The following is a 27,104-nucleotide window of genomic DNA, read 5'->3' on the forward strand; positions in this document are numbered from 1 at the left end:
CAACAGACTCTTAAGATATCCCAAATGGGACTAAGAATCATACCAAAAAGATGTGTGTTTGCCGTTATTGACTTCCATTCTTATGTATGTTTTGGCAAGTTCTCTAAGCTTCAGGATCTTTCTCCACATCCAGGAGCCATTAGCAGTATTTTTCGCTGACCAAAAGGAGCCCTTCTTTATCTGATAACAGTAAATCCATTTCACCCAAAAGGACGACCGAGAATAGAATAGCCTCCATACCAATTTCAGACCAAGGACTATATTTATTTCCTTGAGTGGTCTAATCCCCAATCCTCCTTCCAGCTTAGGAAGACAGACATCCTTCCAACTTACTTTAGCTTTACTCGTTTTTAATTCCGGTCCATACCAAAGAAACGCCGAACACAAGCTTTCAATTTTCTTCAAGCAGCTACCAGGAATTCTAAAAGCTGACATCCAGAAGTTTGCCATACTTGTGATCACTGAACTGATAAGTTGCAATCTCCCTCCATAAGACAAGAACCTTCCTGTCCAAGAACTCATCCGCTTTCTAATTTTCTCAACCAACGACATATAATCATTTATAGTCATTCTCCGGGTAAGCAGGGGAAGGCCCATGTAGCGAACCGGTAACTTTCCTGATGCAAACGGGAAGCAAGTGAGGATATCGCCTTCTTGAGCTTCAGATAAACCAGCTGTGTAGAGTGTAGACTTCTCCAAGCTTATCTTTAGACCTGACATTGCAGCAAAGTCTTCAAATATTTTTAGAACATTCTCAATGGATCGCTTTGTGCCATCACTGAATACCAGTAAGTCATCTGCAAAGCTCAGATGCGTTAACATGATATTTTGACATCTAGGATGATATTCAATAACTTTCTGAGACGCTGCTCTATCAAGGAGATGAGATAGAACATTCATACAGATGACAAAAAGGTATGGCGATATAGCAAAACCCTGTCTCAACCCCCTTTTACTCTGAAAAACCCCTGCCAATTCTCCATTTACTTGGACTGAAAAAGAAGGGGTGCAAACACACAGTTCAATCCGATGTACAAACTGCTCCGGAATATTTAATGCTCTCAAGGTATTCAACAGGAAAGGCCAATGAACTGAGTTGAACGCCTTCACAATGTCGATTTTCATTGCACACCTTGGTGAAACATCCTCCTTATGGTAATCTTTGACTACTTCCGTAGCTAGTAACAGATTTTCTACTAACAACCTGTCCTTTACAAACGCTGACTGAGTAGAAAAAATGCAGCTTGGAAGAGTACCTTTGAGCCTGTTTGCTATGATTTTGGAAATCACTTTATAGAGGATGTTGCAACACGAGATTGGCCTGTAATCTTTCATCTCGGTTGCAATGTCTTTCTTGGGAATCAGAGCCAGGATGGTGGTGTTTAATCCTTTTGGGAGAAAGCCTTTACTGAAAAAGGATTGAACTGCTGTAGTAAAATCCAGACCAATAATGCTCCAAGACGCTTTAAAGAATTTCGTAGTATAACCATCCGGGCCTGGTGATTTGTTGCTTGGCATCCGAAACAACACTTCTCTGATCTCTTCACTCGTAACTGTCTTAACCAACTGAGCACTCTCTTCACTAGAACATCGAAATGGCACTATCTGTTGTATCTCTTCCACTGAAATTTCTTGAATATCTGGCGGTTGATATGATAGAAACTCATTGAAAAATCGCTCCGCTTCAATTTTTATGTCTTCTTGCGATGTAACAACAACCCCAGATGGACACTTAATCTCTCTTATAGCATTTCTCGTCTCCCTTATCTTCACTGCATTATGAAAGACTTTATTATTTCCATCTCCCAACTGCAACCAATGCATCTTAGATCGTTGCTTTAATACCTTTTCCTCTATGCCTGAGATTCGTTGACATCTCTCAGCCGCCATCAACTCATCTTTAATAGTCTCCTCAGTAGGTCCATTGAACAATCTTTCTTGCTTCTCACGGAGATCTTTATAAGCTTATATAACCTTCACCGATAGTTTTCCTAGCTTTTCTTTACTCAGTCTTCTAAACAAAGGTTTCAGAGCTTTAAGGTACTTTGAGAACCGAAACAGTGCCGAGGTTGATTGAAGCAATGGCTGAGTATCTTTCTAATAGTCTTCTATCATCTTGAGAAAATCCGGGGAATCTGTAACCGCATTCGTGAACTTGAACGGTGTACGCTTCCCCATTGCATCTGCTTGCAAATGAAACCTTCCTCTTAGATGATCAGAACATCCACTTGCCTCAAACACACCATATGATGTATCTCGCTTATGTAGCCGGACCTCATTTACAAGAAACCGGTCAAGCTTCTTACAGATTAAACCTTCCTCTCTTTTATTACACCAGGTGAATTTCGGCCCTTTACATCCCATATCTTTTATTACACCAGGTCGTACTACATAGTTCTTTATTGTTTACTAAATGACGACGTGATGATTACATCATTCTGTTGCCACAAATTTGTTAAGAAATTGTCTCTGATTTACAGAGTTTGAGAAATTAGCTCGTAGGCTTTCTAATTGTTTTGGTTAGAGGAAATTAGGCTCGTAGGCAAAGTTACAGAGTTAAACCAAGATTGTTTTGGTTTCGGTTATAATTTCTGGGTTCGAATTGGTTTGGCTTGCAACTGGTTTTAATGCAATTATCTTGTTTAGCTCGTGGGCTTTATAATGGGCTTAGCCTTTTAACCCAACTGTTTCGCGCAATAAGAAACGACGTATCATCCATCATGAGGACAGTGTATATATGATCGTCAAAACTTTGCATGCTTTGCATCATCCACTGTTCGACGTCACAAATCCTCTCTCCCCTCTTCTCTTTCGCTCTCCATCAGCAACACGTAAGTATTTACCTTTTATGAAAGTAACGATTCTGGCTTCACAACCCTTGCTCGATCCTTTATATATAAATTTGGTCTTTGGGTTTCAGAAAAGTTTCCTTTTTTGTTCATTCATATTTTTTTTTTTTGCTAACCGAGTATCCTAGCCCCACCGAGTTGGTCCAGAATAGAGACCGAAGTGAGCATGGACGCTGCCAGGGCGTCACCATGTGGCTCACCGTATAACGGTCTTCGGTCTCGGGTGCTGCAGCCCACATGTAAATTCCGCAGTGGCCAAGGCTCGAACCCAGGGGCAGGCACTCCAGCTGGAGTTCATTCATATACACTGGTAAAATAAATAAAAAAGGGTTTTGTCTTCTTTGATGTTAATGCCGATTGTTAAATTTGATATCTGTTTTCGTTTGGTTACTTATGCAGCAATGTCTTATTCTCCGAGGTTAAAAACAAGTTTTGGGAACATGTTTGATTTGAGCGTTGATCAAGTTAAAAACAGCGATGACATTATGTCTGAGATTTTTCTCCTGTTGCCACCCGAAACGGTCTACAAGCTGATCCTGGTATCAAAGCGATGGCTTCAGATCATCTCCGACCCTCTCTTCCGTTGCACTTACCTAACCAAATGGAAACGGATGTCTAAACTCGTAGGCTTCTTCATCTGCAAGACGAAGAAATCTGGAAGCTTCAAATACGAACTTGGTCGCCTTCCCCTTTGAGTTTCACCACTCGCTTCCTTTAAAAAAAATATCTTAGGTGATGAAATCAAATCGTTGAAGCAGCTCGGACACTACGTTGATTCTTCAAACGGTTTTATCCTTTGTAGTCCAAATCCAAATGATTACTACTTGTGGAATCAGAGCACGCGGAGGCGTCATCGGATTCCACATCATGAAGCTCACTTTGAATTCCGTTGCACGTCCTTGATCGTTGAGGATCGTCCGTTTAGCTACAAGGTCATCATCGCGGATTGTGTAAACAAACCAAATGCGAAGTTGAAAGTGGATACCTTTTCCTCTGAAACCAACACTTGGACCTACTCCGAGATGACTTGTCCCGAGCCTATGGTTCTCATTCTAGGTAGTCGAGGGAGAGTGATTGGTGGAGTTGTCTATTGGTATGCCACGGGAGGGAGAGTTGCTATTTACGACACGAACAGTCACAAGAAACGAATCGGTTTGGTAAAGCTTCTGCAGATACATGACAATGATGAACATGTTCTGGCTCATTCGCCTGATGGATGTTTGCAATACGGACGGAGCACTAAGTCAGTTATGGAGATATGGAAGCTGGGAAAGGTGAAAGGCGTGTTTCAGTGGAAGCTTCAACATAAGGTGAATTTCAAGGTGGTGTTGGGGTGGTACGACGATGTAAAAGCTGAGAGATTTAGCATAAGCCGCAAGGAGGTTAAAAAGCTGCTCGCGTTCCCAGTTAGAAATGAGAGTCAAACATGTTCGTCATCAAGACCTGCAACAATAACAGAGATGCTGAAAGGGTCGAAGGAGGAGAAGAAGAAGTTGAGTGCCACCAAGAAGGAGGAGGAGCAGGGAGTTCCTTATGGGATGTCTGCAATGTCTTGCCATAGTTTCTACGATATTGGCTTTCCTTTCTTCTTCCGTTTTATAAAAGGAACTGGTGTCTCTAATATCATAGGGGAAAAACTCCTACGCTACTACATGTCTTCCTAGGTACGAATCAGTTCGTGTGTTAGGCCTCTGAGATCATTTTCTATTTCTTTTCCTTTTTCTGGGTGTCATATAATTTCACTTTTTGAGGAATAAGAGCATCTTTATCCATAGAAACTCATTAGAGTTTCTTAATAATTATTTAACTATATAAGTGTACTTAGTGGACTTAAGAAACTCTAGTTAAGAAACTGTTCGATTTTGCGCCTCCAATGGTAGTTTCTTAATTAAGGGTTCTTAAAAAAAAAATTTAAGATAAAATTTATTTATTAAATAAAACATATTAAAAGATAACATTTTCAACATAGGATTTAAAATAAAAACATAAAAAGAAAGATTACGAAAATAAAAGAGAATAATTTGAAAGAAGCATCTGAGTTCAGTTGTTGTATTCATCACGTCCAAATTTACGCCATATATGTTCAACCAAATCAGCTTTTAGTTGTTGATGCATTTGTCTATCACGAATTATAGTTCGAAGCAATAGTGTTGTGATTAAAGAGAAAAGATGACTTTGGTGTTGTGAACGATAAATTCTCAAACCAAGGGTGTTGTAATTAAAGAGAAAAAATGACTTTGGTGGTGTGGGAAAAAAAATTTAGAAACCAAGAGTGCTGTGACAAGAAGATGATTTTGGTGTTGTGTTTGATTCTTTACAAGTCGAGAAGTTTGCTAGAGTGATAATAGAAGCCTTTTATGGTCTTCATGACTTGAATACAAGGAAAGAACAGTCCGTGAATTGGACAAAAGCTTGTGACTTACTGACTGATAATAGAAGACACTAGCATACAAACAATCTATTCATGACTGACTGACTAGCATACAAAAGTTTTACACTGATAATACACTAGCATACAAACGCTCTATTCATGACTTTTGTAATACAACTCCGTGACTGCTTACGCACATGCATACAAAACTTGTACAATGACACTTGCTTCACACTTGCTTCACGAGGTGAGTGATGACAATGACACTTGCTTCACACTTGCAACAAACCTTTCATGACTGTATCACAACAACAAAATTCTCATAATTTAATAGAACTTTTACAGTCAAACCACCAAACCATTAAAAGAACAAGAACAACATCAAGCCAAACCGCATTAATTCCATTACATTACATAACAACAACTACATTGTCTCCATTAATTCCATAACAACACGTTCTAGGAATTAATGAACAGATTGAAGATTCTATGTAGAAGGTTTAGTTAAAGAGACAGATCTTATAAGACAAAATCAGATGGATGATCACAAACTCTTAAACTAAAACTGCAAGACAAGTTATCTTCAATCTTTAACAGGACAAAGCATAATCAATCTGTTCATTAATCAACCACTCTATACCCAACCAATCTTTACCGGAACTCTCTAATCAACCAACCTTTAACAGGACAAATCATAATCAATCAACAAATATGACTTCAAACTATGAACTTTCCAGTCATGTTACAGACAAATTCAAACCACTCTCTAACCAACCAATCTTTAAGATAGCAAGACAAGTTATCTTCTGACCAATCAAACAACAATTCTGAAGCTAATCAAATGAAGAGAGCGACCAAAAGAAGAAAGGTGTGAAGCGATTATAGAAGACGCTCCATAGTTTCCAACGAAGGATGGTCGGAGGGGAATTACCCTGAGGCTACAAGAGCAACTATAAGTGGAAACCATTGGGGGAAGAGGAGGGAATAATCCGGCGATTGGTGAATCTTTAAGAGCCTTTTCAATGGCGGAATAGAGGTCTCGCGAACCAGAGGGCTTCATGCTTCTGATTAACATAAACTCATCGTCGTCCACCGGATAATCTGAGAGGAGAAGGAGACACCGACAAAGAAGGCGGAGAACGAGAGAAACTGAGTAAAAGAAAAAGAGAAAAGAAAAAATAAGAAAGAAAAAAAAAATTAAACTTCATGATATGATATGCTGACACGTGTTTTAAAAACCCTTCTTTAAAGTAGTTTCCAAAATCTCACATTAAGGATTGGTTACTCAAATTATTATGACTTTTGATTTAATTAAATCAGTGATTTTCTTTAGAAACTCTCTTAAAATTCTTGGATAATCATGCTCTAAGATGCATTTTTTTTTTTCATCAGTGTGATCATTATTGTTCAAAGTTTTCTTTACGACACTGAGGAAGGCCGTGGCGTCAAATATGAGATGGAACATATCTAATTTTAACATTAAACATTAATACGATAACGTTTATGGAAAAAGTTTTTAATTTAATGATACGACAGCGTTTTGGATGGTCTTAAAGACGGAAGAACAACCCACAGTGAGGAACTAGAAGCCCTGCGGCCAGAAACTGTGGATTCTGTCGTTAAATCCTCGAAAATTAGTTGCAGATCTATTTGAATCCGTTAATCCTCTGCGAAGATCGCGGAAAATAAAGACAAAGGGGGGGGGTGGGAGATGAAGCAGGCGAGATTTCTGGATTGGTATCTGAAGATCGCGATTGGATCGGCTATCATCGGCGGAGGAATGGAGTTCTTCATGATCAAGACTGGTTTCTGTAAGCCTCCATCTTTTTCACCCATCCTTTCTCGCTTTATTTAGATTTGTGAATTTCCATCTGTGAATTAAAATTAGGTTTTTTTTTTGGGGAAACAATCTATTGATATAGTTTCAGTGGAACAGTTCAATATCATTCATTTCGAAAATACTAGGTTAGAATTGTTATTATGGAATGATTTCTGAGGTTGAAGTTTATTACTTTCTTGTTGTAATCTTCATGTTCTACTTTCTACATTTCACTTGGTTTTGTTTTTTTCTTCTACTTATGAAAAGCTTGTTTTTTCTTACCAAAACTTGCAGACGACAAGGTTACTGTACTTGAAGCTGAGAAACGTGCCTATGAAAATTCCCCTGAAGCACAAGCCGTGAGAGAAGCCCTTAATCCCTGGAGAAACAAGGACGCTGAAGCTACCAAAACTCCATAGAGTAATCGTTAAGTTCCTTTCCTCTCACTCTCACTCTCACTCTCACTCTCACTCTCACTCTCAAACTTTGCAAATGTTCATTCAATCTCTGCTGTTTTGACATATAAAGTTTTCCCTTTCTGCCTTTTTTCCATTTGCTAAATGTAGCGGCCTTGAACACATTTACATCTTATGAATGAAGAAGATTTACGATGCTTTACATCTCAGTGGACAAAGATATGGGTTTTGAAAAGTAATAACTCAATACTGTAACATGTTACAATGGAATCAATAATATATAAGCTGTCGTTCAGACAAATCTTACAGTACAAAGAGCAGAGACATCCTTGAGGCACTTGGCCTTTGTAAGTAGACAGGTTGTGTTGATGATAACATAACAACTTGTGCTACCTCAAGTATTTGTTTCAAAGCAAACCATGTGGCTAAGATAAGTCTAAGCAGTGCATTTAAAGTCATGTTCTTGATCTAAGTTAGAGTCCTGGCTCAACACAAGAATTTGCAGATGAGCACAAGCCTTCTCCTGGTGAGTGAGTTGAAAGATCCCTAAGTCATCAATCTTCCGTGAATCTCTGTTTGAATCTCCTTCTAGTCATCTGAGCCCACCTTGCAAAGATCTCCGAAGCAGCAAACTTACCAGAGAACTTAGCTCTCTGTGCCAATTCCTCAAATATATCCGGCTGCCCTCCTCTATGAAAATCAGCAGCAAACTTGTTATAATCAATCAAAGGAGTCTTCATTCCTTTGTCGAGCATCTCCTCCAAGTACCTACACGCCTCTCTCGACTTCCCTTCACCTATAAGCCCTCTGATCAAAACCGTGTATGAGTTGTCGTCAGGACAAATCCCTCTCTTCATCATCTCCTCCCAAACCGCTCTCCCCATCTCGTAGTTTCTCGCCATGAAGTAAGATTTCATCATCATGTTGAACGTGTGAATGGACGGCTCGATCCCGTTCTGTATCATCTTGTTGTAGATCCTTGCCGCGTGTTCAGGCATCTTCCTACTCGCCATCAGTTTAATCAGAGCGTTGTACGTTTTACCATCCGGAGGATGCCCCTTCTCTTGCATCTCCTTGAGCAGTTCGTAAACCGTATCCAGCTTTCTCTGAGTCCCAAACCCCGTGATCAGACACGTGTAAACCGCAGCATCGGGCTGCAAACCGGAATCAACCATATCATCAAAATACTCAACAGCAGATTCCATGCTAGACTGTTTACAGAAGTCGCGAATTATGATAGTATAGCTACGGACATTAGGACAAGGCCCCTTAGCTTTCATGACATGGAACAGTTTAATCGCATCAGATTTTTTTCTACTCCTCAGCAAACCTTCAAGCATAACATTATGAGCCACAACGTCAGGTTTCAACCCCTGATCAATCATCCCGTTCCAGATCCTAGCCGCCTCCATCAAATTCTTAACTCTACACCAACCATTAAGCAGAACAGTGTACGTCATCAGATTCGGAGTAAACCTCTCCTTCAACCTATCAAACAAAACCTGAGCCTCTTTCCCAAGCTTCGCCCTCCCAAGACTATCCAGCAAGCAGTTAATTGTCTCGACGCCGATTTTGAACTTGTACTTCTTCATCAGCTCAAAGATACCAACAGCTTTCTTCCTCTCTTTGGCTGCAGCGAAGGCCTTCATCGCGATAGTGAAGGTCTCCATCGTCAGCAACTCTTTCACGCCCATCTCCTCGAGCAAAGAAACCATCGTCTCGAACTGTCGAGTCTTGGCTAAGATAGTCATCATTGAGTTGTATGTTCTCGAGTCGTGAGCAAAGCCTGGCCTCTCTCCGGCCCAGCAGAAGAATCTAAACGCAGGCTTCCTAGCGTGTTTAAACCGTTCTAAAACCTCAACGATCAGATTGTGAGAGAGAGATACATTCATTTCGTCGAGAACAGCTTCCATGTTTCTATCTAAGGCAAAGAGCTCATCGATCACTTTGCAGACTCTCTCTACTTCCTCTGGGTTAGTATTTGAATCAACAACACAGTTTACATCAATTTTATCACTAGCAAGATCATCATCTTCATCATTGTCATCGCATTCAGATTCGATTTCGTCATCGCATTCTCCACTACTAGATAAACCTCTGAAACCTATAGAGGAGTGTGTGGGATGATGATGAGTACTAGAATGGACCAGATTAGATAAGGTCAAAGATCTAGCACGGTAGAATTGTACTTCCTCTCCTCCTCTTCCACCGCCGCGTATCTCCGTCCCGGCGATTGGTCGGCTTTGACTGGAAATGGATTCGTTGGAGCTCGATGAAGAAGATCGACCGACGAGGAGATAGCTGAGAGGAGTTTTAGTGGAGCTTCTTCTCAAATAGAGGTGTAGCAATGGAGGAGGAGCCATCGAAGCGCGACGGCGATTAGCAATGGCGAACTTGGTGAAAGGCGGCTTAATGGCGGAGATTAATCAGAGTTTCTTCTCAGTTAGGCCCATTAAGCCTTATTTTAGTCATAGGTATTGTGTCTTGTTGAGGCCCATTAATTGGATTACATGGTCGTATTACCGTTTTAACCCTGTGGCCCAGCAGGAGCATTGGAGGCGCAAAACACATAATGATCATGATAGGTGTCAATTACTTGGAAGGTATCTCTGTATGCATCTTATCTTCGTTTTAGGGTCATGATATTTTCTTTTCTTTTTTTTTGAGGGGACCAGTTATTTATTTCTTTAGGTTTTATTTGATTCGATAATACACTTCAGTTAGTTAACGTTATCTAAAGGGGATCTGTCCACGCTTTTTCTCTCTCCTTCAGAGAGATGAGAATCAAGAGCACATGATGGCATCCTCTGCGTGATGTGGCTGGCTTTCGGTTCCGGAGTTTTACGGTCTTCTCGACGAAGCTTCCGGTTTTTGGTTCCGGTGAACACCTTTCCCTTCGGTGAAGCACCGGCTCTTGGTTCCATCGACGCATTTGTCGGTTTTCAATCCCGGTGACGTTGACTGGTTTTTTCAAGGTTTTCTCGGAATCCTCTGATCTCCGCTTCATGCCTCTAGATTCATTTAAGTTTCATAATCGAAGCTTGTAAATGGATCTCTTTACAAAGCGAAGATCCTTTCGTGGTGGTTTGATTCGTCTGGGTAAATCTCTACAACGACTTGTTCTCGGCTTCGGCGGATTGAGCTCTCTGGTTGGAGTTCCGGTGACTATAACCGGTGTGGTTTGGTTTAATATTGTCTGAGATCGTCTCTACGGTTCTTCTTTCCGGGCGTCATGTTTCCGGTGTGTTCCGGTGGATCGACGGGAAGCTGCTCCGGCGATGATCTCCTCGCAGTGAAGACGACGGTTGATCGGTGTGACGCGTGTCTCTTTTTTCGCTGAGGCTTGGACACGTGTTTCTTTCTCTCACGCTAAATGTAACGCGTGGTTTAGTTGGCTAGGTTTGCCTTCGGCTTTGTTTGTCGTTTGGGACTTTGGGGCTCGTCTTGTTTTTCTTTAGTTTCTCTTTTTTGGGCTTTTTTATTTTTTGGGCTTCGTTCAATAAAATTCAGATGACAAGAAAAAAGAAGTTAAAATTATCTTCATACACGTTTATGGATGGTACAAATCTGATATTCCTTACCAGTCAATTAGTATAGACTCCAAGAACTTGCTTTTGTCCTTTTTGTTCTAGAAAGTTTAAGAAATTTGAGTTCATAATCTACCATTATATCTATATATATAAAGTTGTCTTTTTCCCTTCTTACGACATGTGGAATGGGGGTTTGTTGACATGTGTCATCATATTTTTTTTTGTATTTTAAATCCTTTTTCTTTTAGATTATTGCAATTTTTTCCATCAATTTCTAATAATGTACTATCTAATCCTTCTCACACTTATTAGTCCCTAAAATTCAAGAAATAAATAAAATAATAAAAATATATTTTAAATATTTAATTTATTTATAATTAAAAATAGCATAATTTTTCACCATTTTATTATTTTTACTAATTTTTATTATTTCATTTACAAATTATATATTTATTTCACTATTAATATCATAAGATAATCAAACTAAGAATAAGAAACTAGAGCACCAACGCAAATAACCAAGAAAGCGGATCAGAAGGTGAATAATAATCGAAAGGCCAAAGCCACCAAGAAGCAGGAACACATATGCCTAAAGCACCAGAATCACAATCAGTAGCTAAAAGATAAGAAACACCTCACAAACTAAACAAGAATATACAACACGGTCATGCAAGTGAAAAACCACAAAGCTCTGGATCAAATGGACCAAAGCTCCAAGAGACTAACTCTGCACACCTATACAAAGGAAACATGGAAAGAAAAGAAACAACTTGAGGGAGGGAGAATGGAAGACAACCACCAAAAAATCAGAGACTAAACTTGAGACCAGAAATAACTCCAAGCCCATATAACATGCACGAACGAAAACATTATCCAAACCTCGAGTGGCAAACATGGTGAAAGGGAGAGCCACCAGACATGCGATGAAAGCTGCAAAGAGATGCGAGAATAGAGAGGGAAAGGGAGACGAAACGAAATCAACAAACTATGAAGTCGTCCTCGAGCTATGAAAGAGAGCATAGAAGTCAGAACACCAAAAATTAGATCTTGAAAACAAAGACGAGCAGAGACTATTGACAGTAAGCCAACGTTGAGGAATACAACATCAAAAACGACAAAACTCTGACCCAACCAAGAAGATGTAGTTCCTAACATCAGCTGAAATCTAAGGAAGAAGAGGAACAATCAATATTGACTGGAACAACCTACAATGCCGTGAGAATCAACCGAAAAACTGAAAACTCATAAACCCGATCTACAACAAATACCATATAATAAGAAGACAAGGAAGAACAAGAGAAAGATGTAAGTCTTTTTCCGGTGATGGTGAGAAGCACCGCACACCAGAAAGGTAACGAAATACATAGACGGGGATGACTCAAGGTCAAAATATAGGGAGAGGGCAAAAACATCTTAAAAGTTATAATTTTCAAAAATATGAAAAAATATAATACAATTTTGACGCTGAATCCGCTAATCTTAGAATCAACAAAGTTATTGAAATTCAATAATCTTTTACATTAGATGTTTATTTCACTACTAACAAGTATTATACACACAACAACACATTATTCGAAAAAACAAACACAAAATATATTAACATATCATCTATTACTACATAACACACTAAAAACACCAAATAATGATCTTAACAAATAAAAACGACAACATAATTACATTATCCAAAAAATCATGTTTTTAGCAATAATAAAAACAATATTCCGCGCGAACACCCCCCTAGTATATATATATATGTATATACTTGTTCGAAAAAGAGAATGGTAGTTTATAAAACATGAATAATTTCTATACAAATATCACATATATAAGACTTCGATATACAGTCTGATAAAACAACACAAAAAGTTTAATATTGTACTTAACATTCACATCTACAATATCTTATATGATTGGTTATCCCACAGACATGGGTTTATATCTTATCTTTTCATTAAGAGAAAAGCTATGGCCCTAGACTTTTCAGCTGTGAAAATAGTCATGAGAAGGTGTATGCAAGCCTTTTTGCATATATAATCCAACGTCTCCAAGTCACCTCTATATTTGTCTTTATAATAGCATTTAGAGATAAAATCACTCCAAACCTATTCTATTTCTTCCTCTAAAATAGAGATTGATATTTTCACTTCTATATTTAGAGGAAGAAATAACATTCCTTTATAATAGAGGCATATTTTTTATTTACAAAATAATCCTTTAATTTTTTACTTTAACAATTATAACCAAAATAAATATTTGTTAGTGAAAATTTACTGTTTATATAAATATATAATTAGGACTGGGCAAAAAACCCGGATCCGAAAAACCGAACTGAACCCGATCCGAAAAAGTAGTATCGAACCCGAACCAAAATTTATTAAATATCCGAATGGGTTCAAAATTTTGGTATTTAGATAACCGAAACCAAACCCGATCCGAACCGAAGTATTCCGGGTACGCGATTATATCCGAAATTTATTTATATACTTATATATATTAAATATTTTTAGATTTAATATATATTAAGAACATCAAAATATATAAGATACTTTTAAATTGTTCAAAATACTTATAAATATATACAAATAGTCAAAAGTAACATGTCTAAAATAGCTAAAGTATACTCAAAACACCAACAATACTTATTGATTCTCAATCCAAATATTCAAACCAAACCAATTTATATGTTAATTTTAGGTACTTTGACATATGCTATTCAAATTTATATGTAATATTTTGTTTTGTTTATAGGTTTTGAGAAATTTAAAGTATATAATGAATTTTAAAAATTTGAAAATAATTTAAATGGGTTATCCGAATCCGAACCAAACCCACAAAAATCTGAACCGAACCCGAACCAAAATTTAGAAATACCCGAATGGAGCTGAAATCTTTGAACCCGAAAATCCGAAACCCGAATAGACCCGAACCGAACCCGAATGGGTACCCGAACGCCCACCCCTATATATAATCATACTTTTTATTTACATAATAGTTTCTATAAAAATATTCAGTGTAAATAATATCATAATTTTATGAATGTTACACTAAATTGGGTTGGTTTTCAACTTTCACAAATAAAATGTATTATTTGTAACATTAGAAAAAAAAATATATCAAGAATATTCTTTTTTAGAGGAAAAAATAGAAGAATACATTGGAGACAAACTCATCTCTATTATAGAGTTTTTCTATTTTACAGGAAAAAATGGGAAAATACATTGGAGATGATATTACTTGCACGTTACAAAACTCCAAAACTATATCTAAACTAAAACACTTAACTCCAAAACCGGAAATCAAGTGGGTTTTGAGTTTTGCCTAGCTACTTGTATAAACAGAAACAAATTAGCATTCTCTTCTTCCATCAAACCTTCTCCTATATTTTCTCTACTATTTCAAAACAAGTAAATCACTAATTGTTATAGTAAGAAAATGGAGGAAACCAAGGAGAGGAAGATTGTAGTAGCAGTAGACGAAAGTGAAGAGAGCATGGAAGCTCTTTCATGGAGTCTTGACAATCTTTTTCCATATGGTTCCAACAATACCCTCATCCTCCTTTACGTCAAGCCCCCTCTTTCTGTTTACTCTTCCATCGATGCCGCAGGTGAGTCTCGTCATTTCATAATACATCCTTTGATTAAACTACCCTTGAAATAATTCTTTCAGCTTATGGACTGTGTGTTTGGTCGAGTTTCTAGGGTTTATAGTGACCGGAGATCCGGTTGCAGCGTTGAAGAAATATGAACACGAGCTCGTGGAATCGGTCATGGCTCGATCTCGAACCGTCTACCAAGATTTTGAGTCCGATGTAAGTTTCTTACTATAAACTTGGATCACTTTGTTGGATTGTATCAAAAAGAGTTTACAGATTATTTGCAAGTGAGGTTAACGAAACATGATCAAATATAGTATTTAGAAGTAATCGTGTTTCTGTTGTATGGGATACAAATGATTAAAGTTATTATTGTTAATATGCAGATTAATATAGAGAGAAGAGTTGGAAGAGGAGATGCCAAGGAGGTTATACGTAACGTAGTTCAGAAACTTAAGGCTGATATGTTAGTTATTGGAACACATGACTATGGCTTCTTCAAAAGGTAAGGTTTTACTCCTTTTATTTTTTTTAATCTTATTTAGTTACGATTGACTGATCATTAATATGGTTTATGTATGTCTCATTGATAGGGCTTTGCTAGGCAGTGTGAGCGAGTATTGTGCCAAACGAGTAAAATGCCCTGTGATTATCGTGAAGAAGAAGAATCCTCAAAATAATTGAGCGCAAAAGTCATAACTCTTATGATTGTATATGTTTCAAAGCAATTGATGTAACAGATAAATCAATCTTCGAATGCAATAATATATGGATGAACATTTTAAATTCTAAATAGTAATGAATGATTATGATAATAAAAATGATTTAACGGATAAGTAATGACATGGGGGCACTAATAAAATTACTTTTACCTTCTTAGTTCTTATTTTCACTAGGTCTTATATTGCACCACTAAAAAACCTAATTCAACAAATTTTCTAAACGCAACAGTGGATTTACGATCTTTCTCAAGAGAAAAACAGTGGATTTACGTATACAGCATAAACGTTTTGGGAAGAAAAAAAAACGTTTTGGATATTTGCAGTTTAGATGTCTGTTTTTTTGTTGTTGTTGTGCACCTGCAGTTTAGATGTCTCTTTAACTCTAATTGTTAGCTTCAAGCAAGGCCCATTGTTGTAATGGGTCTATTGGGCAATACTATATGACCTCGACAACGCCTGAAAAACCACATTGATTCACATGTGAAAGGACGAGGTCTATATTGTTTGTAATATTATTATTAGTAGTATTATCTCACCTTCTGATTCGGTCGATGCAATTGTTTACTTGGTGGATGCATATTACCAGGCCCAGCCCTAAAATATTTTGATTCCGAAGCTCAACAAATTTTTAGGTAACAAAATGCAGTAAAAATGACTCGAGAAGATCAAACCAATAACCTTTCAGAATACTTGTAAGTCATTAATCAACTGAGCGATAAGAGACTTTGTTTAAAAAATGGCCGAAATTTTAGTTATCGTAAATAAGGCCGGAAGCACATGCTTCCCCTCAGGACCAATATTGCATATGGCAAGGAGAGGTTTGCAAAATCAAAGAAAGAACTTGACGCACTTCTCTCATAATCGTAAACAAGGCCGGAAGCACATGCTTCCATGGCTCAGTGCCGATAATGCATATTGTAGATCCTAAAATCGTACACTAAGTATTTAATAGTGATCAAAAGTTTAATTTGGGGAAGAGAGGATGATGTGGGCAACGATATCTTTAGAACACAACAATGTAATCAGATTCTAGTAGGCAGAGATGGATTTTATTGATGAATAAGACTGAATACAATGAGAGAAACGAGATCCAATATTACAAATGAGATCGATAAGAGAAAAAACTTAAAGCGACGTGAAATGAGGTCGATGTGTGTTAGGCTCTCTCTAGGGTTTTTTCTGTGTCCTTCTTTGTTTCTGACGATCTCCTTTTATAATCGATCGATCTCGGATTTCTCTCAACTTCCCCACAATCTTCAGCTCTTCAAATCGATCCGAACTCGCTAGCATGGATTAGGCTTTTTTCGCACGGTCCGAGTCATTCAGGCCCAATCAAAGTGTTGGACCGAAATTGGGTCCAACACATATGACAAGGAGAGGTTTGCAAATCAAAGAAAGAACTTGACGCACTTCTCTCATATGAATCTTTATCAAATGTTCCTATCCTTGTTCTTGGAAACTAGATGGACGTTCTCTATGCTGCATCATAAGATGAGCTGCGTTATCATCTAAGCCTAATCAATTTCACCACCGGGAAAGGTAAAATGAATCTAGCAGGAACAAATGTTCGTTCTCTTGAAGTGGTAATTTGCAGCATTGTCAGGAAGATGAATTACTGCTAAGGATTCTTCTGGGTTTCTCAATATTTATCAACTATATGATATCAATTCTGTCTGCTCTCACTGTATATCTGATGTGTGGTCAAATTCCCAAGTTGTTTAATGAAGTATGTACAATGTGTGTATAACTTTGTATATATGTTGGCACGATTTTCTATTTTTGACGACTTTTAAATTCAGGATATGATGAAGTGTGTGAAACTAATTGTGTTCATGACTGTGTGTAACTGTGTGGGTCTAAGGCAATGGCTGTCTCTGAGCTTTTGTCGAAAGATGAAGACTTAAAGCCTTTAATAATGTATGTACAAATGGCCATGTGAATCGAGTTTGACATTTAACAATCACAGTGTCCTACAATGAAGACCAATCACTTTGACATACAGATGTACCATAATGTGTGTTGGTATATATTGTTTTCCATGTGTCATGTTTCTTTGTGAGCTCATCACTTGGTTCCTTTTTGTTTTTTTTTTTATGTATTGGAAAACCAAAACAGACGAAGCTTTTGATAACCATGTATAATCTATTTCATTAAAAATGTGTGAACATGTTTCTGATCCATAGTCAGAATGCGTCCTTAATCTCATCCACTTATTTGTAACCGTTCAAGCCGCAACACAAATACACAATATCCATCCATATAAGTGGTAAAGCTAAAATCATCTTTATCCCATACCTTTTAGAGAAATTCTTAAATAACAATACTTAAAAATACTTATACAAATTTATATCATTACTTTTATATTCATAATTTTTTTTATTTTATTCATTTTTTTTCATTAAAATTAAAGATGGAGAGGCTCTAATAATTTAGATCTTGCAACACAAGTAAAATATTCCAGTAACAAACCCTTTTACAAACCCTTTTCCTTTGGATCGATTATTGTCTAGTGACCCAAAGTTAAATAATATATTATTACCACACAAATTCGAATTAGAATCGTAGTTTACGTACTTTTCTTTGTTAAATTTTATTTGCTGTCGTTATTATTCGCAACTTTTCAAAAAAGCACAGCCGAGCTGGAGAGTACTAGTCCTATGTCACCTCTCCTTTTCCATATTCTCTTCTCTACATCATCTCATCTAACTTTGCCCATTGACGTGCACAGAAAAAAAGAAGCCTTGCCCATTTAGTATTTTCCCTATTGATTAATACTTTTTTTGTGTTGTAATTAGAGAGTTTAGAGACTGAATATTTCTCTGTTATTAATGATCAATAGAGGTTCTTTTATATAAGGATTACAAGATAAAGATAAATGGAAAGTATCCAAAACCTAAATCCACTAGGATTAAGAAAACTACTAATACATAATAATGGAAAGATTACATCTACTATAAAAAGGAAAGGGTTTCATTTTCTCCAAGCTTTGTGGCTGTCTCTCTCTCTCCTAAAGTCGGCTCTCTCTCTCTCCTCTCTCTAGGGCTTCGGCCGTCTCTCCATCTTCTAGGTATTGGGCCGGTCTTGGACCGGGCCTGGTTAATGGCAATTCACTCCATGATTTATAACACTCCCCCTTGGATGGCATAACCATACATGATTCGTAGTACGCTTCATGTTGCCTCATTAAAACCTTATCAGGAAAAACCAGTGGGACAAAACCATGACGAAGGAAAAAGAGTACAACACGCACTACTCCCCCTGATGTGAACCTCACTGTAGGTTCTACATTCTACGCATCTTGGTGCGTAATATTTCCTGTATGTATAGGATGGGAGTAATCGGCCAGTTTCATTACTGAACCGTAATTAGACCATTTCGACTTCTCAGGTCGTTTCTCATGTCTCTTGACATTAAGTGTCTCGGTAAAGCATGTGTGCTAAACAATATGAACCATATTGTCCTCAGAGATCACTATTTGGTCTTTGCAAATCGTGTTTGCATGTGTCCATAGTCTAGACGTGATCGTCTACTATCAACTGCTCTTTACTTTGGCGATTTATGGTTACCATCGACCATGTATCAATCTGGCCGAATCATGACCGGGTCATAGACCTCGTCTATAAGTGTCCACTACTTGCCTTGTGGAGTTTATATGGCAGCAGACCGTTCTGCTATGCCGGATCCTTACTTAGGGAATCTGATGTCGGATTGCAACCTGATGGTTGACCTTTTGTTTCTACTAGTCCGTGATCAGGGGATAAGGGCCGGACGCCTTTTAGCCGATGGGCCGGACGTTTTAAGCCGGAGTGCTGGACGCCTTTTAGCCAGAGGGTCGGACGCATTTAGCTGGACACCCATATAGATTTATTCTATGCCTCTTTTAGGTTTAGTATAATCACAAGGAATTTCAAATATATGGACTGTATTGGATTGTCTTTTATACAACTTCAAGATCAATGATCATGCGTGATCAATTTCTTTTACATACTATATGCAGCTGCTTTAAGTTTCAGTCCATGAATCAGCTTAGGAACGAAGCTGTTCTTTCATCTTATCCAGTGATCCATATGCTGCTTACTATATCATTTGTATCTAATATCTTTCTTATGACCAGACCATTGTCAATTTCAAAAATCTGTAGCAGGATCCACCACATAGGAGTTTATCTCCTTATAATCTGTTCCTTTGATCTCTGTGAGTACCTTGTGTAACAAGCTATGATCTAATGCTGTTAAGTAGGAAGACATGAACACTCTTAGACCTCGTGATCATGTGCCTTCTCTCACGGTTTCTTTACCTCACAAGATCCATCTATTTCACTCGTTTATCAGATGACGTTTATGTATATGTATATGGCCAATACGCTCATCTCTCTTTTAGATACTTTGAACCTCCACGTTTATCTTTCAATATAATCTTTTATGATCTTTATGATTGTATGACTACTCATTCGTGGGTTCATGATCCTCGTTCATCTCTTTATGTTCAAGTGCTAAAACTTTATGTATCTTTATACAAATGTGTGTGTGTGTCGACACTTTCATGTGGTTCCATTATGTTCCAAACATGATCTGATCACTTTGAGATTTCATTATCTAGGACCTTTGTTACCTAGTAGCTTGGCGTCCCAAGACTACATGGTTTGGTACCTTAGATGTGTAGTTGCGCAGCCTTTTCTCAATGTCTGGTATGGTTTCCCTTATAATCTCGGATCTATATTCTATGTACCATTTTTCTATCCGAGATTCCTTTATCTTATAGAACACTTGGTCTATCTTGTATAGACTCTATAGCAACTTGATTATATCTCTTCTAGGACATTCATTTGGTGCTAAGCTGGTTGGTCATTTCTCGGGTCAGTGTCTGGCATTTCGATTAGCTTCTCAATTAGCTAGCTTTATATAATCTCTCTTTGGACGTTTTAAATTATAATCTCTAGTCCGAAGATCTTTGCCAAGACAATGATGGTTAAAACCATTCTTATCATTCTTTTACCTTTTAATCTTTCTTTGTCCAGCTTATAATCTTTCTCCTTTAATATTGAATATCCGGATTCATTTGTTTCATGCAATCCGTACCTGGCCACTATTTTAATCACCCATGTTTTGGCTCACGGTCCTTTGAATTCGTGGAGAAGATCTTATTCTTATATATTCTCAATCCCCTTCTGAGGTTCCATCTTAGACGGCACATGTATGTATGTGGTGGTTTATTCAAAATCTCTTAAGATGGTGTATGTCTGGTTTTATGACCCGTATATAATCTGAGATGAGAATAAATATGCTCACTTATATGGCCTGATGCATATGATCATATTATTATTCTATACATGTAAACCATAATGTCTCCAAGCTTATAGACTTTAGAATCTTAATCTTATAGCTAATGGCTTATATGGCCGAATCTTTATAGGTAATGGCCTCTCTGGCCGGTTATGGCCCTTGCGGCCGACCTGTTCATAACATGGTCTCTTTGGCCGAGTAATGGCCTTATGGTTTGGCCGTTTTAAAACATGGCATCTACGGCCGAGGAATGGCCTTTTATGGCCGAGCCATTTATAACATGGTCTTTAGACCATAGTGGTACACGAACTTGTAGTATTGATCATGGGTTTATCCTCTCTCCCCCTCATGACCATACTATAAGGTCGTGGTGCTTGGGACAGTTAAGCCTAATGAGTTTCTCTTTGTGTACATGTTTCACAACGTGAGATCTTTTACGGGATAACTCTGTGCCTTTCCAATCTTTGCATCAAGTTTAGACTTTAGGATGGCTAATCCTATCATGCCATATAGTGTAAAATTTCGTGGTGTTATCTCAATATGGTTACCACATCTCTTGCCTCTTTATCATACTGATCTGTAGCATAGTTTTGATCAGTAGAGATCATAGGTATAGTCTCGACCACTTTCTTTCAAGGTCTTAGGCGTTTTTCTTCTTAAAATCTAAAGGAACTTGTTTCCTTCCTTACCCATTGTTTCTACTTGGAAACCGTACATTATAACTTCAATGGGTCACATGTTCTTTTGGGTGTGTATAATGCCTTTTAAGGCAATGTCTTAGCCATAGTTTCTTTACTATGCTTACTATACTCATTCATGATTTCTTACTTGGTTTTATGCCCTTTAGGCAACTCTTTAAAATTATTTATATGTTCAAGTAAGATCAGGCAAGATAATGAATTCAAAATCAATTCTTATTATATATATATATAAAATTGTGAAACATCAAAGCATATCATAAAGCAATAAGACAAGTCGTATCGAAATTTAGTCCTTGAGACAATCAGAGGTCTCAAAGTCCATCTGGTCATCTTTAGCAATGTTGGAATCATTATCGGCCTCATATCCGGAATCGTGAACCATGTGAGCCTCTGGGTTCTTGTTCTTTAGACTTTCTTGGTAGAGCTCACATAAGTGCTTAGGGGTTCTACAGTTCTTGGCCCAATGGTTTCCCATTCCACATCTGTGACAAACGGATTTGGTCGAGTAAGACGGTTTGGATATACCGCCTCGATCACGGCCATAACTACCTCGGCCACAGCCATAATTGGAACCACGACCACGGTTATTGTGGTTTCCTTTCCGGCCGGTCGAGTAGTTGTCTCGGCTGTTCGAGTAATTCTCACTGCCACGCCCCTTGTAACCACCACGGCTATTACCGTGTGATCTCTTATTGTTTTGGACGTAATTGCACTTGTTGAGTTCTTTCTTTTCAACCTCATTAGCTTCCGGTAATGGTGTTGTTCCAACAGGTCTAGCTTCACTGTTCTTCATTAGGAGCTCATTGTTTGCCTCGGCCAGAAGCAGGCATGAGATCAGATCAGTATATGTGGCGAAGCCTTTCATTCTGTACTGCTGTTGCAGTATCACCACAAAGTCTCAGCATCGAGACCGTCTTAAATAAAACTGAATTGTACTCATCCACCGACTTATAATCCAAGAATCTAAGATTCTTCCAGTCGTTTCTAGCCTTTGGAAGTAACACCGTTTTCTGGTGATCATATCTATGCTGTAAATCATCCCAAAGTTCTAGTGGATTTTCCATCTTGATGTACTGATCTTTTAGACCTTCAATGAGGTGATGGCGTATAATACTTATAGTCATGTACCGATTCTTATCGGTCTCATTGTTGCCCTTGATGATAGTATCACCAAGTCCCTTTGACCTTAGACTGATCTTTGTATCTAGCGCCCACTGCAAGTAGTTATCTCCGGAGAGATTAAGGGCTGCATAGTCTCTGTTTGAGATTTTCGAGATCTGAATCACATCATCATTCAAAATTAAGTCTCACAATGTGATCATGTGGCCGCAAGATAATCAACAAGCTCGGCCACAAACATGTCTTATGCATTTATGAAAATCAAGCAATCTAATCGACCATGGTGCGAAACAATCATCAAGCCACACGGCCATGTAGTTCTACTTAATGCAAACGGTTTCAAGATTTTATAAACTACATGCTGGTCGATTCGTTTTAAACAGTATGAATGCAATCCATATTCAGATTCGAGTTTAAACAATCCTAGCAATCTTTCTAGGTGATCAAACAAACAATCAAGGTTCAAATCAAACAATTAAAACCGTTTTTCCAAATTAGGGTTTAATGGAACAACTTGATCTTAGATCAAGGGAGTTTGATTTGAGATTCAAAATCATTAAGACTTTGATTTTAATTGATCAATGGATCAATCTCGAATTATGGTTTAGGGGATCGGACTTATTCGAACTCCGATTTACTTATTTAGGGTTTGATCTATTTGTCCTTAGGCATCTTAGAGATTATATTTTAGGGTTTCAATCTTTACAAAACAACCAGATTCGATTTCTTGTTTTCAGATTTCGAATTACCTTTATTTTGTAGGGTGGAACCGGACCACCAAAGTCAGATGAACCTCTAGTTGCACACGGACGCGAGCTGGCTCCTTATCGGGTCGCAAGCTGGGACGGGACGCGAGCTGTCTGTGATACGAACGTGGGCTGGCTCTGTTGAGAACAGGAAGCTGCGAATGTCTAGGATCAGGAACGCTTAAGGGCTTTAGTTGATCAGGTGTTTGCAAGCCGGAACGGAAGCAAGAACAAGTTAGGGTTCTTCGGGATTAGATCTTTGCACCAACTCCTCTCAGCTCATGAAATAAAAACAAAGAGTATTAGATTACATGAATACCATAATCTGAACAAGATATCATCAGACAACTAAGGTATGATAAACTTATCTTTCACAGGATTTGAATTTGGCTAGAAAATCTTGTTGGTTCGGATTAGGGTTCCAAAAAACCAAGACGGCGCCGGGTATTGTTTCTGCGAGTGAGGGCGTGTCTTAGATTGGATCGACGAACGGTTTGCGCTGATGGATTCGTCTCGTCAAGAGCTTCAATTTGATATGTGGCTCGTCGTCTGGTTCCTCAGGGTTTGGGAGGTAGATCGATCTTAAGTTGCACCTGGATTAGGGTTTATGTGTGACGGATTTTAGGTTAGGTTTTGTCACAGGGTTTTGGAGTCTATCGTGCTGATAACGCGTTGTAATTAGAGAGTTTAGAGACTGAATATTTATCTGTTATTAATGATCAATAGAGATTCCTTTATATAAGGATTACAAGATAAAGATAAATGGAAAGTATCCAAAACCTAAACCCAATAGGATTAAGAAAACTACTAATACATAATAATAGAAAGATTACATCTACTAGGAAAAGGAAAGAGTTTCCTTTTCTCCAAGCTTTGTGGTTGTCTCTCTCTCTCTCCTCTCTCTAGGGCTTCGGTCGTCTCTCCATCTTCTAGGTATTGAGCCGGTCTTGGACCGGGCCTGGTTAATGGCAATCCACTCCATGATTTATAACATTTTGTTTGTTTTGCATTGCGAGTTTTAGCTTAGCAATGTGTATATGTTGTAATGAAACTATATACTTAATAACCATTCTTTATCTAGTTTGAAAATCGGATCAAAGAATAGTTTGAAAATGTGAGTATTTACAAAAACTAGTTGAGTTGGTTTTTGGGGCTAAGGGATGCACATGGATCACTCATTCCCACGTGATATCTAAGCCAATAACACGTGCCTTCCTCTGAATTCTGTCTGACTTTTATTTGATTGGTCTCAGTTTTTGTTCAAAACCCGAAGCTTTTGGATCAAAAAGAGGTCTCTATCGTATGAATTTGAGCCAAACTAGATGATTGGTTTGCTGCCCAAGGCAATATTCCCTATTGTTTACTCCATATTCGACATTTAAATAATGACCTCTCATTACACAACTAGGATTTAACTATAGTTTATTGTCTTAATATTTGCGCGACTTTGACACTTATGTGGTTCTTCTATATAAAACCCATGTCTTGATAAAAGTCTCCAATAGACAATGCACCCATCATCTTGCAAAGTTCAAACACTTAGTAGTAGCCCTGCGACTTCGGTTTTCCGAAACCGAACCATCGGTTTTCGGTTAACCGAAATTTTAAAAACCATTTCCGAAAGTAACCGAATTAAATTTCGGTTCGGTTCGGTTCGGTTTTCGGTTTTCACCTAAATTTCCGAAAATGACCAATTTTTTTGATTTTCGGTTAATTTCGGTATAGGTTTTTAAAAAAGTTCGGATTTTTTGGTTAAATTCGGTTATTTTCAGTTATTTCGGTGATTTTTGGTTATTTTCGGTTATTTACGGTTAATTTCGGTTATTTTCAGTTTTTCCAAAAAAAAAAAAAAAAAAACTAAAAACCGAACCGAACCGAAAACCAAATTATTTTTTAAAATCGTACCGAACCAAACCGAACTCAAAAACATAACCGAACCGAAAACCGAAAATGTCGGTTCGGTTCGGTTCAGCTGGTTCGGTTCGGGGCAAAGTCGCAGGGCTACTTAGTAGTGTGTGTACGTAATCCACTTGGAGAAATATTGATATTAAATGAATTTTGATAAGGTTTTGTAAGTCTGCTCATGCCTCCTACAACTTGTAAAGTACAATATATAATATCGGGATTAAACAATAAAAAAGATGATAGAAGGGATTTAACGAAGATATATGGCTACATGTTAAGAATATATATTTTAACAGGAATATGTATACACCAAAATTAGCATATGTGTGACATATCTTGACAAAACGTGTCAAACATAAACCTAACTGGTGATCGATAACAACAGGCATTGATCAATTCGGAACTAATACTTGATATGTAATGGTGTAGTTAAGAGTTTGAACTAATAGCCTTCTATGGAAGTATATAAAACTAATTAGACTGTGTTTTAATTCGGTTTATAAAGTTTCATATGTATTGTTTAAAAAACACTAGATAATAGTTTTATAATGTGTATGTATAGATTATATATGTGCATATTATATTGGGTATCTATACATACGTCGTCATGACTCGTGATATGCCTCTTGAGATGCTAACATGTTTAAGGAATGGGGACCGATACCCTTAAGTAGACCCATTTCTCAACCAGATTTTTTAACTTATATATACTACAAGTTAACCGCATTTACACATAATTGTCTTTCTAGTGTTTGTTAATTATAAAGCGGAGATTCGCCAGATCATTAGGTCAAGCCATACTGGCACATATAATCGTCTCAACTAATAACTTGTGTTTTGTGTATAATCGTCTCATCAGTTATTTAGTTTTCGAGATTTTGAAGTTTATAAAACATGCATGCAATGTCACACTTATCGCTAATTCGAAACTAGCTAGTTCAATTCCATGAAAATTCAATCAAAACATTAGACTAACCGAATGGAAATCATCTGGTTAACTTTATTACAATTTTCTTTATTTGACAGGAAAATATATGATTCAAGCAAAACTGTACTTGTAGCTTAAATTAAGCATAAATAAAAGATCATTAATACATTTCTGGATGAATAATTATCAATACGGCTATAATTTGTGGCCAACACACACATTTTGCCTATACGTCCAAAAAATGTGGAAGGAGGTTGTACCTATGATATAATCATTTTTGCAGCTGCATTATTATTCTTGTTGTTATATTTATTCAGAAAATGCAGTTCCAATCATAAAGGCTAACCATCTGTTGCCTTGCTAGAAGAATAAGATAAAAAGAATTCTAAGGGAAAAAACATTTATTTCACATTTCATATTGATTTCAGACCATGTATATCTTACTACATACATGTTGACATTACATTATTTTGGACCATACAAAACTTGACATGATTTGCAATAGCATGATGTTTACTTGCAAACATTTACGCCCCACCCCACCCCATCCCCTCCCCCAAATTAACTTAGTTACGTGATTTCACGATGGTACAAAATCAGAAAGCTAATTGAAATATATCATGTGTCAGGAAATGATTAAAATTCGTGTATAGTTCATCAAAGCGCAAACATGCACTGCTATGAAATTCTTGACATGGCCAACATCACGTTATGATCAATATCATAGGCTCCGTTTTAAGATTTCATTTCTGGCAAACAATAATAGCAAAGGAATCTAGCAAAGAAAATAAAACCTGAAGTATATAGTAAGAAATTATTGAACATGATTACTGAAGAGATGGGTGATGAAACAGTGCAATCATTCGTCATACTATGCCAATGTCATAAAGACAATATGATAGACCACAGTGATACCACAGTGATGCATATAAATTACAAACTCTACTATTTTAAGAAACTGTTTTAAAGGCTTCTCAATCTTAGGGTGCGGTTGGTAACTTGGTGTCATGAAAGTAAATCGGAGTGAAAAATGTACAGGTAGAGAAAGAGGAAAATAAAATAGTTGATAACAAGAAAGAAAAAGAAATAGTGCAATAATTAGCGAAGTCTAAAATATTTTTAAA

The 27,104-nt window shown here is 37.5% G+C and overlaps 4 protein-coding genes, 1 long non-coding RNA gene and 1 pseudogene across 5 annotated transcripts; 3 read left to right on the forward strand and 3 right to left on the reverse strand.

Moving 5' to 3' along the window:
- Nucleotides 1–2,760: 2,760 nt before the first annotated feature.
- On the forward strand, nucleotides 2,761–4,606 carry LOC106345276 (annotated as a pseudogene).
- Nucleotides 4,607–5,191: 585 nt separating this feature from the next.
- Nucleotides 5,192–6,594, reverse strand: LOC106451990. The gene is made up of 2 exons (XR_001289712.3): nucleotides 6,152–6,594; nucleotides 5,192–5,518 (listed from the first exon to the last, which is right to left on the reverse strand). It is a non-coding gene; the product is annotated as an uncharacterized LOC106451990 (long non-coding RNA).
- A 154-nt stretch (nucleotides 6,595–6,748) lies between these two features.
- Nucleotides 6,749–7,652, forward strand: LOC106451989. The gene is made up of 2 exons (XM_013893990.3): nucleotides 6,749–7,031; nucleotides 7,334–7,652. Exons 1-2 carry the CDS (start codon nucleotides 6,932–6,934, stop codon nucleotides 7,456–7,458), a joined length of 225 nt encoding a protein of 74 aa, XP_013749444.1. The 5' UTR covers nucleotides 6,749–6,931; the 3' UTR covers nucleotides 7,459–7,652.
- Nucleotides 7,653–7,712: 60 nt separating this feature from the next.
- Nucleotides 7,713–9,949, reverse strand: LOC106451988 (pentatricopeptide repeat-containing protein At3g62470, mitochondrial-like). The gene is made up of 2 exons (XM_048764914.1): nucleotides 7,971–9,949; nucleotides 7,713–7,939 (listed from the first exon to the last, which is right to left on the reverse strand). Exon 1 carries the CDS (start codon nucleotides 9,816–9,818, stop codon nucleotides 8,010–8,012), a length of 1,809 nt encoding a protein of 602 aa, XP_048620871.1. The 5' UTR covers nucleotides 9,819–9,949; the 3' UTR covers nucleotides 7,713–7,939; nucleotides 7,971–8,009.
- A 4,300-nt stretch (nucleotides 9,950–14,249) lies between these two features.
- LOC106345275 (universal stress protein A-like protein) lies at nucleotides 14,250–15,370 on the forward strand. Its single transcript, XM_048764915.1, has 4 exons — nucleotides 14,250–14,589; nucleotides 14,684–14,793; nucleotides 14,964–15,082; nucleotides 15,171–15,370. The coding sequence occupies exons 1-4, from the start codon at nucleotides 14,418–14,420 to the stop codon at nucleotides 15,259–15,261; spliced, it is 492 nt and encodes a 163-aa protein (XP_048620872.1). The 5' UTR covers nucleotides 14,250–14,417; the 3' UTR covers nucleotides 15,262–15,370.
- A 6,198-nt stretch (nucleotides 15,371–21,568) lies between these two features.
- Nucleotides 21,569–22,075, reverse strand: LOC106453966 (ATP-dependent RNA helicase DED1-like). Its single transcript, XM_013896153.1, has 2 exons — nucleotides 21,808–22,075; nucleotides 21,569–21,696 (listed from the first exon to the last, which is right to left on the reverse strand). Exons 1-2 carry the CDS (start codon nucleotides 22,073–22,075, stop codon nucleotides 21,569–21,571), a joined length of 396 nt encoding a protein of 131 aa, XP_013751607.1.
- Nucleotides 22,076–27,104: the final 5,029 nt, after the last annotated feature.

This window comes from Brassica napus, chromosome C8, assembly GCF_020379485.1.
Source record: "Brassica napus cultivar Da-Ae chromosome C8, Da-Ae, whole genome shotgun sequence".
NCBI lineage: Eukaryota > Viridiplantae > Streptophyta > Magnoliopsida > Brassicales > Brassicaceae > Brassica > Brassica napus.

Bases quoted from the DNA above. Each gene is read 5' to 3' on its own strand.
- LOC106451989 (XM_013893990.3), top strand. From the start codon at position 6,932: ATGAAGCAGGCGAGATTTCTGGATTGGTATCTGAAGATCGCGATTGGA. The intron at 7,032-7,333 runs GTAAGCCTCCAT...CAAAACTTGCAG, and splicing joins CATGATCAAGACTGGTTTCT to ACGACAAGGTTACTGTACTT.
- LOC106451988 (XM_048764914.1), bottom strand. From the start codon at position 9,818: ATGGCTCCTCCTCCATTGCTACACCTCTATTTGAGAAGAAGCTCCACT.
- LOC106345275 (XM_048764915.1), top strand. From the start codon at position 14,418: ATGGAGGAAACCAAGGAGAGGAAGATTGTAGTAGCAGTAGACGAAAGT. The intron at 14,590-14,683 runs GTGAGTCTCGTC...TCGAGTTTCTAG, and splicing joins CTCTTCCATCGATGCCGCAG to GGTTTATAGTGACCGGAGAT. The intron at 14,794-14,963 runs GTAAGTTTCTTA...GTTAATATGCAG, and splicing joins ACCAAGATTTTGAGTCCGAT to ATTAATATAGAGAGAAGAGT.
- LOC106453966 (XM_013896153.1), bottom strand. From the start codon at position 22,075: ATGAAGAACAGTGAAGCTAGACCTGTTGGAACAACACCATTACCGGAA. The intron at 21,697-21,807 runs GTATATCCAAAC...AGCTCTACCAAG, and splicing joins TTATGGCCGTGATCGAGGCG to AAAGTCTAAAGAACAAGAAC.